Consider the following 16,829-nt stretch of genomic DNA (forward strand, 5'->3'; position numbering starts at 1 on the left):
TCCGCCTCCCACTGGCGTTGCAAGACTGGCTGAGACTCCTGAGCAGGGGAGCCTGACCCTCTCAGGTGTGGCCTCTGCCTCTAGACGGTGTGGGGTAACTGCCCAGATACTCAACTGGGGCAACAAACAGCTATAGTTCTAGATGCTGGGGAAACCTAGACAGGAGGCATGAGACTGCCTCAAAATATATGAAATATATAGTTCAAAGCTAGCCTGGACTACTTGAGACCCTGGCTACAAACAAACAAACAAAGGCAGAAGCACAAATGATTAGAACACATAAAGTGCCTCTCAAATACTATTATTTAGTGTTTTTATTTTATTCGTTATTCATGTGTCCTGCATGTAAGGTCAGAGATTACCTGAGGACCTCGCTACCTTTCATAGGACAGGTCTCTCCCTGAACCTGGAGCTCACTGATAGCTAGACTGCCTGGCCAGTGAACCCCAGGGCTCCTCCTGTCTCCCTTCCCTGATGGGTCTGCCAAGTGTCCATCACCACATCTGTGTCTTTATATGGGTTCTGGGGATTCAAACTCAGATCCTCATAAAACTGCACTTGACCCACTGAGCCATATCTCAAGCCCTCTGTCTTCATCAACCCCAGGGGTCCAGTAAGCCTGACACAATCTGTTCTAATTGTGTTGAATAAAGCACCCTGGAGGGTGGCGCTCCCCTTCCCTGCCTCTTCATCCTATGTTTTGTTTTTTGGTTTTGTCCCCCCCCCCCTCTTTTCTGCATTTCCTCCTTTCTTCCCTTTTCTCCCTTCCCCTCTGATCAACCATTACTGCCATGTCTGTCGCTGCTGCGGGTTGGGCTGAGCACTGAGGTCCCATCAAGATGTCCCTGAAGGATGTAGTGCTCAGAAGCTGGTAGCTGGCCAGTTGCAGCCCAGGGCCAATGCTGTTTTGGTGACTGGAAACCCCAACGCAGTGGATGGATGGGAGAGTCCAGTGTGTGGTGGCAAGTGTGGACCAAGTGCTGCCACCATGGTCCTGATGACACTCTGGAGAGGTTTCTTACCTCCAGCCCAAAACCCAGAAAGCCCAAATCTTGGTGTCTGCATCAGAAGCATAAATACTCCAGCTTTATTCTTTCTTCCTGAATATCAGGCAAATGGACTGACCCCCACACTCCTGGGTTTCATACCCCAAGTCTCTAGGTCTCCGATTTGAAGATTGCCCAAAGCAGGTCAGCGGTTCACACCCTTCCGAATACACCACCTGCAGAGTTCAGGGCTCCTTAAAGGGGGGACTTCAAACCCGGTTGCTGGGTTTGAGGTGAGTCCTTGACAGGTCCCTCCACAAAATCCATTGTCGTCATAGCCTTCAGATCATGAAAGCTCCGAAATAGGACCTCGTGCCATCACGTGGTCTGACCAGGCGGTTTCCAGGCACGCGGACCACCACCTCTTCTCCGGCCTCCAGATGTACCACTCCGCCGAGGAAACTACTGTCCCACCAGACTCGGGAGCTGTTGGCCCGGCCACAAGGTGACCGCCGGCTGACCAGCAGTTCTAACTCCTTGGGGTATCGGGATGTGCGCTTGTACAGCCCGTGGGTGATGGGGAGGCCATTGGCCAGCCCCTGGGGGCAGCCCACACCGCTCAACTGCACTTTGGAGTACACGTAGTAGTAGCCAGCCTCGGTGGTCACCAGGGCCCCATCATGATACGTCAGGCCCCTCAGGAAGGCCAGGCCAAGTTGTGTCTCCCATAACAGAGGTCCACCAATGCCTATCAAGCTGGCGTTAGCTCCTGGAAGGAAAGGAGAAAGACGTCTGGTTAGCACGGTTAACATTGAGCCCAGCCTTTCTGTCTGACCTTATGCTGGGTCCCTCTGGTTTCACTGCCATATTAGGCTGCTTGTCTGGGTGGACTCAGCCCATTCCCATCTTGCTGGGTTAAGAAACAGAGGCACAGGAAAGCAAGCAAGGTAATTTGGTGGTTATGAGCCTTAGCTTCTGCAAGGGTAGAAACTAAGGCCCAGAGGAGCAAAGCCACTCAAATACCAAAGAGGAAACTGAGGCACAAGGAACGTAAGCTTCCTAGTGCAGTGTTAAATTTTTTAAAACAGGGTTAGGACTTAGGAGGTGGAACACTTGTCCAGCCAATGCCAAGGCTGTATATTCCATCCCCAGCACCAAAACAACCAGGTGTGGGGTGCACGCCTGGCATGCAGCTCTTGGGAGGTGGAGGTAGGAGGATCAAGAGTTCAAGACCAGTGTAGGCTGCATGAGACCCTGTCTCAAAAAGTGTGATTGTGTGTTTGTGTGCATGAGTGTGTGTGTGTTTGTGTATGTGTGTGTGTGTGTGTTTATGCGCGCATACATGCATGCCCAGAAGTCAACACCAAGCAAATTCCTCAGTTTCAGCTTCTGTCCACCTTATTTTTGAGGCAGAATCTCTCACTGACCCTGGAAGTCCCCCGTTTGTCAGGCTGCTGGCCAGCAGGTCACAGGCTTATGTGTCTGCCTCCACGACCATCACAGGAGTGTGTGTCTGCCTGTGTCTGCCTCCATGACTATCACAGGAGTGTATGCTTGGCTTTTGACTCAGATGATAAGTCAAAAGTGGCTATCATCTTGCACATTGGGCCATCTCCCTATCTCCCACATCATGTTTTTTTTTTAAAGATTTATTTATTTTATGTACGTGAGTCCACTGTCACTGTCTTCAGACACACCAGAAGAGGACATCAGATCTCATTACAGATGGTTGTGAACCACCATACAGTTTCTGGGAATTGAACTCAGGACCTCTGTAAAAGCAGTCAGTGCTCTTAACTGCTGAGCCATCTCTCCAGCCCCCCACATCATGTTTTAAAAACAGTTTTTGATTATAGCATATTTTATGTGTATTCTGGTTAATTTCTTACTTGTTGAATTATAAATTGACTGTCTATGCCAAAAGAAAAGAAAAACCAGTATGTACAGCTGGGTATGGTGGCCCACGTCTTTACTTCCAGGACTTGGGAGACTGAAGCAGGCTACATGGGGAGACCCTGTCTCCAAAAACGAAAACAAACAAATAAGTGTGGGGTGTGGACGATTGTGTCCCAACATCTGAGGCTTCCAAGGACCTTGGGATGTGTCTCCATGACTAGCAGGGTGAAGAGATAACTTTGCATGGCTCCCTGTGGCTCTTCTCTGGGCTGTTGTAAACACTGAAAAAGGAGACCAGCAAGATGGCGCAGAGAGTAAAGGTACTCGGAGCCCAGCCTGATGACTTGAGATCAGTACCTGGAGGCCACGGGGTGGAAGGAAAGAATGGTTGCCCTGAGAGTTTTCTGACCTCCACACTGTGGCATGGCCGTCCATGGGCAATAATAAACGAAGAAAGAAGCCAATGTAAATACTTCAAGACGCACTAAATGAATGCATAAATGAATGATCTGGCTTGTGAAGACCAGGGTCTCTCAAGACCCTAAACCCCCACTCCAAGTGAAGATCTGGGGTCCCCCTCACCTGTGAGATGTGCTGCTGGGTTGGGCTGGTGAGATCGTTGATCTGAGGAAGAGAGTCAGAGGTTAGAGACAAAGGAGTGTGTGTGTGTGTGTGTGTGTGTGTGTGTGTGTGTGTGTGTGTGTGTTTTCTCACACACTGACTGAGGGTACCTGTAGGTTCTCACACATTGATTGAGACTATCTCTGCCCCTTCTGGAATGTCCCAGATTTCTGCTTCTCTGGCTCTGGGGGAGGGGAACCTATGGAGTCTACAAAATCACACTGGGTGATGATTCAGAGTGTGGTATGGGGAGGTGCAGAGCAGGAACCATTCCACCTGCTTAGTAGGGACGGGGGGCCCAAACTCACCTTGTATCAGCTTCTCCCAGGAGCCTTTGCCTCCATCCTGAAATGCAGACAGGGATGCTTTGTAAGGGCATGCCACACCCCAGAGTCTCACTGGCATATGGCAATGAGACTGTCTGGCCATGGCCACAAACATCACCCACAGACAGGTATGCAGAGCCATATATGAACACATCACACACGTACACACACGTGTGGGGGGAGGGGCACACCTAATTAGATCTGTTGTATTTCCAAGATAGGCTGTCATGTAGCCCAGGCTGGCCTCAGACTTGCTAAGTAGCCTAAGATGACCTTAAACTCCTTGAGCCTCCCCTGTCCAAGTGTGAAATGATGAATTAACTAATCAGTGTGAGTGTCTGAAATGCTGGAGAACTGTTTTCAAGATTTTTTGATAGTTGAAAGTCAGCGAGAGGGCTCAGGGGTAACAGTGCTTGCTGCCAAGCTTGGCTACATGATTTCAACCCCTAGAACCCACACAAAGGGAGACACAGAGAAGTAATTCCACAAAGGTGCTCCACATGCACGCTGCAGCACGTGCACACACAAAATAAGTAAATGTAATTTTAAAAACTTGAAAAGAAAACGTAGGCCAAGCCTTAGGAGCATATACAAGAGACCAGGTGTGGCACACAGGCAGACACACCCATGGCTTGTCTGAAAGGAACAGCGAGTGAGAAAATGAGAGAGCTGAGAGTGAACCAGGATAGCCATTAAGCCTCTGGTGGACAAGGGTTTGGGCTGGAAACAACAATCATGTAGGTGAACCCAGGAAAGCTGCCACAGACACTGTACATGCGTCAGATCCCTGTGTACAGATGAGAAGACTGAGGGTCAGAGAGACAAGCTGACAGGAGAAGCCCTGGGTTCAGTTGGGCTCTCTGCCTGGCACCCAATACCATAGCCATAAAGAGACAGACACTAGAGAGTCCCCGCTGGTCCCCCAAGCCCCACTTACTGGCAGATGAGCTACTATGTCCCCAAGACGCTGATGCAGTCTCAGGAGAAACCAGCCCTCAGTGGCCAGCCCAGCACCCAGCAGCAGCAGCAGGGCCAGGCTGACCTGGACAGTGCCGCAGTGCCGTCTCCTGTGGTTCTGTCCCAGCCGCCTGAATGGGATGTCTGTCTGTCCATCCACCACAAACACTGAAGGCTGTACCACACTCTCCATGCCAGAGCAGTTGAGGCTCAGAAGCCCAGGGTCAGGGTTGGCGAGCCTGAGTTCCTTCTCTCCGGAGGAAACCACAATTGCCCAATGCTTGGGCTTTGCAAACTGCAAAAGGTTCCTGTGGCCCCTGGGACTCATTTTAAAGCTGAAGTTTGGTACCGCCCCTTCCCTCATGCACCCTCCTCTTCTTCCTGTACCCCCAGAAGGCCCAGCCCCCATATCGCTCTCACTTATGCTGCCATAGCTCACACTTTCCAGAAAATGCGACTCAGGTGAGATGGATGGGGAAGCCCCTGCTCGATGTGCTTGGTAGCTTTGTTCCCCTCAGAGGAGCTTCTGTGGGTTCCATGCAAGCTTCTTACACCACAAGTCCATATATATGCACACACTGACAAGCACAGGCCTCTGTGTTTGCTTTAATCCATGCATATGGGTGCAGGTGCTTGTGCAGATGCAAGGTTCATGAATGTGTGCGCACAGATGTAGATGTTCTGATATGGGCCTGTGTGTGTGCAGATGCAAGGTTCATGAATGTGTGCACACAGATGTAGATGTTCTGATATTGGCCTGTGTGTGCCGCAACAAGCACACAGGCAGTTCTTGATGTGTGTGCAGTCCCATATATGGACATACATGCTACAGTGTGTATCATCTATTAGCACATATGAACCTCAGGTTCATGTTCTCAGTGTTCACATGTGTGTCCATTGGAGACGGTGCTGGGGCAGATTTTCAGATATCACTTTGTGCCCAAGTCTTCAGCCTGGACCTCATCCCATCACACACCCTGAGGACTCTGATACTGAGGATTCAAGGGTTCAGTTAGAAGACTCACCAGTCCCCTCTTCTCAATGTTAATAGCCCCCATGCCGTAGTGTGTGTCCTCACGCAGGGCTGGCAGTGCTCTGACCACAGAACCCCAGTGTTCTGCCGCACTGCTGACTCATGGCTTCCCTAACCAGGATTCCAGGGGAAGTACTGCTGAACCTCCTATTCCTGCAGGACCCGCTCATCCACCTGCCTCAGGCACAGACCCAGAGGAAGCCCAGGTGTGTGAAGTGCTTGCTGAGGGAATATGTGCTTTTGACACGAGCTTGTCAAGAATTCCGGAGCCTCAGACCCAGAGGGAAACATAGCCTTCTCTTCTGGTCCACTCGTGGATGTGGATGTTGACTGTGTAGAATGTGTCTACCATTCTCCCCCTGAGTGCTGACACATGAACATAGCTACCTTACAGAGACAGTTCTTATGGAGATTAACTAAACCTGCCTTCCCCATCCCATTGTGTATAAAACCCCTGCCTCCTTGCTTAACTGTATGTAATAAGCTGCCTCCTTTGGTAATATGTGATAACCTTGCTTCTCCACTCAATTCTGTCTAATAACGTGCTGAGCTACTCGGGTGCAGAGGGCCCAGACCACATGACCATGTGTTTGTCTTTTCTTCATCTCCTTGCTGTTGCCTAACTCAGGTCCATTCCTGAGACTGTGCAAATTACTCAGCAGCCTGGAGTATCCTGCCATATAGGATCTGCCTGGAAGCATCCTCTAGTCTCTCATGGTCTGTGCTGGCCTGTGTCAATTTGACACAAGTTACATTCATCTTGGAAGAGGCAACTTCAACAGATGCCCCCAACAGATTGGCTTGTAGGAGGCCCCTGCTCACTGTAGACTGTGCTTTCCCTGCACTGGCGTTCCTGGGTTCTATAAGAAAGTAGGCTAAACAAGCCACAGGACGCAAGCCAGTAAGCAGTGCTCGTCCGTAGCCTCTGCATCAGCTCCTGTCTCCAGGTTCCTGTCCTGACTTCCCTCAGTGGATGGGGTGTGACCTGAAAGTATAAGCTGAGGTGAACCCTTTCCTCTCCAAATCGCTTTTGTTCATGGTGTTTTACGATAGCAATAGAAATCCTAACCAAGACACAAATTGGTATCAAGAGTGGGGTAGGGATACGGCAGACCTGACTGATTTTGGGAAGATTGTAGTGGCATCTGAACTTTGGGCTGGAAAAACTGTTCCACTCACAGAGCTCAGTGGCTGTTCTGTGGGAGCTTGGAAGTTCAAAATGCTGAGTACAATGCAGATGGTGGAGGGTAGGCTTGTGAAATTACAGAGAGAATCCTGAGAGTCCCTCAAAGACCACCAGGGTTTCCTGGGTATGGTAACACACGCCTTTAGTCATGACACTTGGGAGTCAGGCACATCTCTGTAAGATGAAGACCAGCCAACTACATAGTGAGTTCCAAGAGAGCAAGACTTAGGAAGAGATTGAATCTTAGAAAACAACAACAACAGCAGCAGCAGCAGCAACAACAACAACAACACCACCACCAAAGTAACAACGAGAAGAGCATCGGGGATGTTTGATATTTGAAGTAAGACTCTTACTTCTGCTTACTAGTTCTGCAGAACTGGCTGTGATTAAGAAGAGACCGGCATCACTGAGGTGAGATCTGGGAAGTGTCTTCTGAGAGTCAGTACACAGAAGTTGTGCTGTTGAGGTGAATAGGGTTATACTCGGGTGGTGCTGGTTTTGAAAGCACCAGGAAGTCATGGAGAGCAGCTTGACACTGAGAGGCCAGGAGAGGCTGTTGGTGAAAGGGCAGCCTCAGAAGCAGTCGAAGACCCCACTATTTTGGAGATGCCAGTGCCTTGGGATGATCACCACCACCAACAGCAGCCTTGGGGTGGAAGCAGCCCCAGCCTAGAAGACAGGCTATGGGGGCTGCATGGGCAGCACCAGAGAAGCAATTCGGGACCTTTGGAGGAGCCCAGGAGCTCCCGTGTGAATCTTAGATATTGGAATTATTTACACAGTTGGAGTTTGTTTCTGCTTGTTCAGGTTGTGCCCTGGCTTTTCTCTCTTAAAATAAGGAAGTACTTAACTTGTTTTCGATGCTAAAGAAGCCCACAGTTGAGAGATTAACTTTTTAAATATTTTAGATTTTAAAGGATTTTAACTTTGAACTTTGGGGTTTTAAGACACTAAATTTTAAAGTGTTTGACTTTGTAAGGCTGTGAGGCTTTTTAAGTTTGCAAAATGTTTAAAAATGTTATGTATTTTTATTTTAGGTATCTTAGTGTTTTGCTTGCATGTGCGAGGGATTTGGATCCCCTGGAAAATGAATTAAAGACAGGTATGAGCTGCCATGTGGGTGCTGGGAACTGCTCATCCTCTGGAAGAACAACCAGTGCTCTTAACCTCTACGCCATCTCTCTAGTCCACAAAATGTTTGTATATTGGGATGTTGATATTAATGTTTGATCTTGGAGATGACAAGAAAGGTTGCGGCCCACCAGTGTTGTGTTTGTGTGTCAAGCCAACAAGGGTAAAATGGCTCTGGATGGTTTTATGTCAGCTTGACAGAAGTGGAAGTCATCTGAGAGGAGGGAGCCTCAGTTGAGAAAATGTCTCCATAAGATCAGGCTGCACTCCCAACCAAACCCAGTCACTATTGCTGACAAGTGCTTGCTGACAGGAGTCAGATATGGATGTCTCCTGAGAGGCTCTGCCAGAGCCTTACTGACTCAGATGTGGATGCTTGCAGCCAACCATCAGACTGAACATGGGGATCCCAATGAAGGAGTTAGAGAAAGGATTGAAGGAGCTGAAGGGATTTACAACCCCATAGGAAGAACAACAATACCAACCAACCAGATACCCCAGGGACTAAACCACCAACCACTGAGTACTCATGATTCCAGCAGCATATATATGTAGCAGAGGTTGGCATTGTCCAGCATCAGTAGGAGGAGAGGCCCTTGGTCCTGTGAAGACTCATTTCCCCAGTGTAGGGGAATACAGGGCGTTGAAGTGGGAGTGGGATCGTCTTCATGGAAGCAGCAGGAGGGGGGAGGGGTATGGGAGAGTGGGGAGAGGGAATACCATTTCAAACGTAAATACATAAAACATCTAATAAAAAAACTAGAAAAAGAAAAAGATTAGGCTGCACTCAAGCCTGTAAGGAATTTTCTTAATTAGTAATTGATGGGCGAGAGCCCAGCCTACTGTGTGGCACCGTCCTGGGTTCTCTAAGAAGCAGGCTGAGCAAGCCATGAGAGCAAGCCAGTCAGCAGCACCCTCATGGCCTCTGCATCAGCTCCTGCCTCCAGGTTCCTGCTCGATTTGAGTTCCCGCCCTGACTTTATTCAATGATGAAATGTAACCTAGAAATGTAAGTGAAATAAACCCTCTTCTTCCCAAGTTGCTTTTGGTCAGGGTGTTTTATCACAGCAGTAGAAACATTAAGACTTGGAGGAAGGAAGACCTTGGCTCACAGTGAGAAGTGTCTATCGCTGTGGAGAAGTCAAGGCGGGGAGAGGGGAGGTAGCATGAGGCAGCTGGTCATGTCAAATCTACAGTGAGGTAGAAGAGACCAATGGACACTGGTGTTCTGTTTCACTTTCTCCTTTTCTTTCAGCCCTGGAGCCTGGCCCTGAGATGGCTGCACCTACGCTCGGGGTAGGTATTCTCTCTCAGTTACTGCAGTCTAGGTCATCAGTGATGGAAATGATTAGAGTTGTTTCTATGATGGCTCTGTGCCCCCATAAAGTTGATCATTCTAGATTAACCACAGAAGTGCAGATGTGAGTGTGCCAGGCAGGGGTCAGAGGAGACTGGGGAAGTTCAGGGAGTCCACAGGGAAGCCAGGACATGAGGCTCAGTGAAGGGGCAGCAAACTTGCTAAAGAAATAGATGGGAACTGAGAACTGAGACTGAGAAATGGGGGTGGGACAAGGGTGCCTGGCAGCTAAGGGCAGGTGCGGGGAGGAGATCGGACAAGCCGCTCAGGGCTGGACCTAAAAGCTTGTGGGCTCTTGGGTGGCCTTTCCTTGGGAGACTATTTTTATACTTTCCTGCAGATAATGGGGGAAGGAAGGGCCACTGATTACAGCGTGGTGAACTAGGGAGTTTATCTGGATGACTTACAGAAGCATGGGTGAGGGTTCCTTACAGGAAACCGAGTGACTTAAAGACACTTGTGTCATGAAAGTCCAGGCTGAGCATGCGCAATGACTGATACAGGCAGGCACGGTTGGACTTCCCCATTCAACTTGTAGGCAGCTCCATCGAAGAGTGTAATTTCCCCAGTAACTCACTGTGTGTGTGTGAGTGTCTGTAGGAGTATGTGTGACGGAGTATATATATGTCTTTATGTTAGTGTATATTTAACTGTGTGAGTGTGTGTATGAGTGGGAGTGTGTGGGTGTATCTATAGAGTGTGTACGAGGGTGAATGTGGTATGTCTGCGAGTGAGTGTGTGTGTGTGTATGAGTGAAAGAATGTGTATGTAAGTGTGTGTGACAGTGTATGTATGTCAGTGTGTTAGTGTACATGTGTGAATGTATGTGTGGTATGTCTGTGAGTGAGTGTGTGTGTGTGTGTGTGTGTGTGTGTGAGAGAGAGAGAGAGAGAGAGAGAGAGCGAGCGAGATTATGTGAGAATGTATATATGTCTGTGTATTAGTGTGTTAGTGTGTGTGGGAGTGTGAGCGTATGAGAAAGTGTGTGCATCTGTGTATTGGTGTAAGTATTAGTGTGTGTGACAGTGTATCTATGTGAGTGTGTGTGACCGAGTGTGTAAGAAGGTGTATGTCTGTGTGTTAGTGTATTAGAGTGTGTATGAGGGAGGGAGGGAGGGAGGGAGGGAGAGAGAGAGAGAGAGAGAGAGAGAGCTGTGCAGCATGTCTGTGTGAGCGTGAGTGTGCCGATGTTAATATATTTAAAGGCAGAGGTCCACATTGAGTATCTTCTTCAATGGCTTACCACATTATATTTTTCTTCTTTCTCTTATTTTTAAACATTTATTTAATCATTTTTTAACACTCCAGATTTTGTCCCCCTCTTGGTCCACATCTCATACTTCCTCCCCCAACCTATCTCTATGAGGATGTCCCCAACCACCCCCGCACCCCACCCCACCAGACCTCCCCAGTCCCTGGGGCCTCCAGTCTCTTGAGGGTTAGGTGCATCTTCTCTGACTGAACCCAGACCCAGCAGTCCTCTGCTGTATGGGGGCCTCATATCAGCTGGTGTATACTGCCTGGTTGGTGGTCCATGTCTGAGACTGCTGGTCCTCCCACAGGGTCGCCCTCCTCCTCAGCTTCTTCCAGCTTTTCCCTAATACAATCACAGGGGTCAGCAGCTTCTGTCCATTGCTTGGGTGCACGTATCTGCATCTGACTCAGCTGCTTGTTGGGTCTTTTGGAGGGCAGTCATGATAGGTCCCTTTTTGTGAGCACAACATAGCCTTAGTAATGGTGTCAGGCTTGGGGCCTCCCCTTGAGCTGGATCCCACTTTGGGCCTCGCTGGACCTTCTTTTTCTCAGACTCTTCTCCATTTTTTCCCTGCAGTTCTTTCAGACAGGACCATTTATGGGTCAGCTGTCTTTTCGCTGGAGGTGGGCTCTACAAGTTCCTTCTCCACACTGTAGGGCATTTCATCTAATGTTCCCCCTTTCAATCCTGAGAGTCTCTCACCTCCCCAGGCTCTGGTGCATTCTGGAGGATACCCCGCCTCCTACCTCCTGAGGTTGCCTGTTTCCATTCTTTGTGCTGGCCCCCACCCAATACATGGCCATGTTCCCCTCTTCTTCTCCTAGTCCCCTTTCCCATCCAGAACCCTCCCTCCCTCCCTGTTGCCCTTCGTTTTCAGTCTGTAGGTTGCCGATTTGTGTATTTTTAACAATTACTATTGCCTTGTGCGTGTATGCATGAATGAACACTGCCTTCAGCCAGAAAGGGGCACCACTTCTACCAGAGATGCACCTGGAGCTGCCTGTGAACTTCCTTTCATGACCACTGAGTAACAAACTTGGAACATCTGTGACAGCACTTAAACTTCTACTGACACAGCTATCTCCAGTCTCCCCTTACATCGCTCCAAACTCCTGACACCACTCCATCATCCTCCTTAAATCTCTCCACATTCCTTACATCTGTCCATCAACCTCATTACATCTGTCCAACCTCTTACACCTCTCCATCCTCCCCCTCACTTCCCTCCATCCTCCTTACCTCTCTCCTTACAGCTCTCTACCCTCCTCATTACAGCTCTCCATCCTCCTCTTCTTTTTCAGACAGATTCTCCTCGATGCTTGTTCTTGGTTGAGAATGCTAATTAATACATTTCCTCACCAAATTTACCAGTACACTAGGCTACAACTACTGATTCATCAGTTTCTATACTCATCTACTTATTCATTTTTATATATATTTTAATAACTGTTTGTTGGTTTGGTATAGTACAGAAAGGAGGCACCTTTTCTGCCTTTGTAGATGATTATTTGTTTTGAATCTTCAGATACATGTATGTCGGGACACTAGTGAGGGGCCACAGACAGTTTAGGGACACAGTCCAGAGACCAAGTGATGGGAAGATAGAAGCTATGGTGCCAAGGCTTTTAGGAGCTTAGTGGGATGGGGAGGGTTAGTTGAGGTGGATGTGAGATCATGGTAGTGGAGGAACTATGGGACAGATACATACACTAAAGGTATTCGAAACAGACAGATGCAAACCCTATGTACCATTGTAAATACTTCGTGTGTGTGTGTGTGTGTGTGTGTGTGTGTTACCCTATAATGAATGTGATGACATTGCTCCTCTTAGACACCACTAGCTAACAAAGTTCAATACCAGAAATAGTTTACTTCTTTTGGGGTTGTTGGCTAATGAAGTTCCATAGACTCTCTCAAAATTTACAGACTAGTGCCAATGCCCTTGGTTAACCCCAGGACTTGACAGTAAGACCCCATTTCCAAAGATAACACATACTTGAGTCACAGAACATGCAGGTTGAGGTGATATGTCCTGGAAGCTTTGTTCCCTCTGGCTGTCCTTCACAGTGCTGGAAGGGTCTATGTATACCACTGGAGTAGAAAAGTGACCACAAGTCTCACACAGCTGCGACCCCTGCAAGCTTCAATAACAAGTGGCCTGGCAAGGGATGCCCACTGACTGATAGTGAACCCAACACCGTAGGTGTTACCAAACATCTTCTGATTGGATTTAAGTTCCTCTCACAAGATGAATCTTCTACCTGGCACCATTACTGGGCTAAGAGCCCATGGCTAGATAGGTCACAGGATCTAGGGGAGAACCTACTACTCATAATGACTCACCATTACACCCAAAGATCAGTGCAGCTCTAAACCATCATCTGAGAATGTTCTATTTGCATTAGTTGGTGATTAACACAGAGACCACAACTGACCAAGCAGCAGAGACTAAGAGACTGAAGATTTTCACCTCTAAATGAAACATTCACCCTGCACCCACTCTTCCCTAGGTTCAGGGATCATTACAGAAGAGGGAGTGGAAAGTGTGTAAGAGCCAGATGGTGAAAACACCTGACTGTAAGGAAAGAGTGTGTCTACTGTGCTCCTCCCTGTTCCAGAGACGGCTGCATCTTCTCGTGCAGTGCCAGCCTCATTTCATAGACAAGATGGTGGAGGTGGTGTGAGTGGATTTGGCCATATTGGGTGCCTGGTTACCAGGGCTGCCTTCTGATCTGCATCTGGCAAAGTGGACATTGTGGCTATCAACAGCCCCTTCATTGACCTCAACTACATGGTCTACGTGTTCCGGTATGACTCTACCCATGGCAAGTTCAACGGCACAGTCAAGGCTGAGAATGGGAAGCTTGCCATCAACAGGAAGCCCATCACCATCTTCCAGGAACGAGATCCCGCTAACATCAAATGGGGTGACGCTGGTGCTGAGTATGTCATGGAGTCTACTGGCATCTTCACCACCATGGAGAAGGCTGGGGCCAAAGGGTCATCATCTCCACCCCTTCAGTCGATGCCCCCCTGTTTGTGATGGGTGTGACCCACAAGAAATATGACAACTCACTCAAGATTGTCAGCAACGTATCCTGCACCACCAACTGCTTAGCCCCCCTGGCCAAGGTCATCCATGACAACTTTGGCATCGTGGAAGGGCTCATGACCACAGTCCAAGCCATCACTGCCACTCAGAAGACTGTGGATGGCCCCTCTGGAAAGCTGTGGTGTGATGGCCGTGGGGCAGCCCAGAACATCATCCCTGCATCCACTGGTGCTGCCAAGGCTGTGGGCAAGGTCATCCCAGAGATGAACGGGAAGCTCACTGTGAATCTGACATGCCGCCTGGAGAAACCCACCAAGTGTGATGACGTCAAGAAGGTGGTGAAACAGGCATCCGAGGGCCCACTAAAGGGCGTCCTGTGCTACACTGAGGACCAGGTTGTCTCCTGCGACTTCAACAGCAACTCCCACTCTTAGCCACATTTGATTCGGGGGCTGGTATTGCTCTCAATGACAATTTTGTAAAGCTCATTTCCTGGTATGACAATGACTATGGCTACAGCCACAGGGTGGTGGACCTCATGGCCTACATGGCCTCCAAGGACTTCTTATGAAAGCCTGGACCACCCACCCCAGCAAGGACACTGAGAGAAAGAGAGAGGCCCTCAGTTGCTGAGGAGTCCCTGTCCCAATATTCAGCCCCTAATGCTGAGCATCTCCCCCACAATTTCCTTCCCAGGCCCCCATCATGACAGGAGAGGCCTAAGGAGCCCTCCCTTCCTCTTGAATACCATCAATAAAGTTTGCTGCACCCCCCAAAAGTGTGTCAAAGTTAGGGTTCCTATTGCTATGATGAAACATCATGACCAAGCTATCTGGGGAGGAAAGGGTTTATTTAGCTTACATTTCCACATCATAGTTCATCATCAAAGGAAGTCAGGACAGGAATACAAACAGGGCAGGAACCTTGGAATTTATAACTTTCCTGAACCCTGCCAGTGTGATGAACTTCCCTCCACAAAGGACTATATACACCTGAAAGAAACAGCAGCACAGGGGTTGGGGATTTAACTCAGTGGTAGAGCACTTGCCTAGCAAGCGCAAGGCCCTGGGTTCAGTCCCCAGCTCCGAAAAAAAGAGGAAAAAAAAAGAGAAAAAAAGAGAAAGAAACAGCAGCACAAACCGTGTGAATCACAGCAGCCCATGCAACAGAAGCTGTTGGGGAATCAGATAGGACAGGGCTGAGCTTTAAGTGTGTCTGCGGGATCCTGGTTTAGCTCAGGATCTATCTCAACCAATCCCTAGCTTGGGAAAGCTGGGAGCTGCTGTCTGCAATCCACCAGTCCCTCTTGGCTTCTCTCTTTCTCCACCTGTCTTAGCTCTGTGAAAAGAAAACACTAGGCAGCTTTATTATTTGAGAATTTGTCAGATAGCACAATTGCTGGGCACGAAATCTCCTGCCTTAAACTTATCAGCTAACCTGTATCATTAGCTAGTCTATATCAGCCAATCACCACCAGCGGTGGAGGCCTCTGGTTCTAATTTCCCCAAGATCTTACATGACTGCTGCTTTTTTTCTTGTTCCAATGCATGGCTGCAAAAGCTTCTTTCTCTTTTCTTGCATTCTCCCCTTTCCTCCTGGTAACTGGAAATTCCACCTTTACTCTTCCCTAGCAATTGGCTTCTGCCTTCTTTATCGACCAAATCAAGAAGCAATTAGGAAACCAGATTTTAGTATCAACTCATAAACCTACAGAAAGATACATGGTTAAGAGTACATAAAGTTCTTGCAAAGGCCCCAGGATTTGCAAAGTTCCCAACATCTATAATTTTGCAGCTCATATACCTGAAAGCTCTAGAAAAAGAAGCAAATGTACCCAAGAGGAGTAGAAGCTAAAAAGAACTACATGAAGAATCAACAAAACCAGGAGCCGGTTCTTTGGAAAACTCAATATAATAGATAAACCCTTAGCCAGATTAATGAGAGGGCACAGGGACAGTATCCAAATTAATAAAATCAGAAATGAAAGGGGAGACATAACAATGGAAATTGAGGAAATTCAAAAAATCATCAGATCTGACTACAAAAGCCTGTATTCAAAAAGACTGGAAAACGTGGCTGAAATGGAAAATTTTCTAGACAGATACCAGGTACCAAAGTTAAATCAGGATCAGATAAACCATCTAAACAGTCCCATAACCCCTAAAAAAATATAAGCAGTCATTAAAAGTCTTCCAACTAAAAAAGGTCCAGGATTAGATAGATTTAGTGCAGAATTCTGCCAGACCTTCAAAGAAGACCTAATACCAATACTGTCCTTAAATGCAGAGAAAGCATTTGACAAAAATATAATATCCCTTCATGTTAAAAGTTTTGAAGAGATCAGGAATTCAAGGCCCATACCTAAACATAATAAAATCAATTTACTGCAAACCAACAGCCAATATCAAATTAAATGGGAGATGCTTGAAGCAATCCCATTAAGATCTGGAACAAGACAAGGATGCCCATTCTCCCCATATTTATTCAATATAGTACTCAAAGTGACAACTAGAACAATAAGACAACAAAAAGAGGTCAAGGGGATACAAACTTGCAGAGAAGAAGTCAAGGTATCACTGTTTGCAGATGATATGATAGTATACATAAGCGACCCTAAAAATTCTGCCAGAGACCTTCTCCTGCTGATAGACAACTTCAGCAAAGTGGCCAGATATAAAGTTAACTCACATCAGTAGCCTTCCTTTATACAAATGATAGACAGGCTGAGAAAGAAATTAGGGAAACAACTCCCTTCACAATAGCCACAATAATATAAAATATCTTGGGGTAACTATAACCAAAAGTGAAAAATCTGTATGACAAGAACTTCAAGTCTCTCAAGAAAGAAATCAAAGAAGATCTCAGAAAATGGAAAGATCTCCCATGTTCGTGGATTGGCAGAATTAACATAGTAAAGTGGCCATCCTACCAAAGGTGACCTACAGATTCAGTGCAATCCCCATCAAAATCCCAACATAATTTTTTAAAGACATGGAAAAAGCAATTCTCAAATTCATCTGGAAAGG

The 16,829-nt window shown here is 47.7% G+C and overlaps 1 protein-coding gene and 1 pseudogene across 1 annotated transcript; one reads left to right on the forward strand and one right to left on the reverse strand.

The window, feature by feature from the left end:
• Positions 1 to 273: 273 nt before the first annotated feature.
• On the reverse strand, positions 274 to 5,090 carry Tnfsf14 (TNF superfamily member 14). Its single transcript, NM_001191803.2, is given in 4 exon segments — positions 274 to 1,755; positions 3,465 to 3,506; positions 3,812 to 3,848; positions 4,767 to 5,090. Coding segments are annotated over 4 exon segments (720 nt in total). The 5' UTR covers positions 4,980 to 5,090; the 3' UTR covers positions 274 to 1,327.
• Positions 5,091 to 10,216: 5,126 nt separating this feature from the next.
• On the forward strand, positions 10,217 to 14,581 carry LOC148003261 (glyceraldehyde-3-phosphate dehydrogenase pseudogene; annotated as a pseudogene).
• Positions 14,582 to 16,829: the final 2,248 nt, after the last annotated feature.

This window comes from Rattus norvegicus, chromosome 9, assembly GCF_021556685.1.
Source record: "Rattus norvegicus strain SHRSP/BbbUtx chromosome 9, alternate assembly SHRSP_T2T, whole genome shotgun sequence".
Taxonomy (NCBI): Eukaryota; Metazoa; Chordata; class Mammalia; order Rodentia; family Muridae; genus Rattus; species Rattus norvegicus.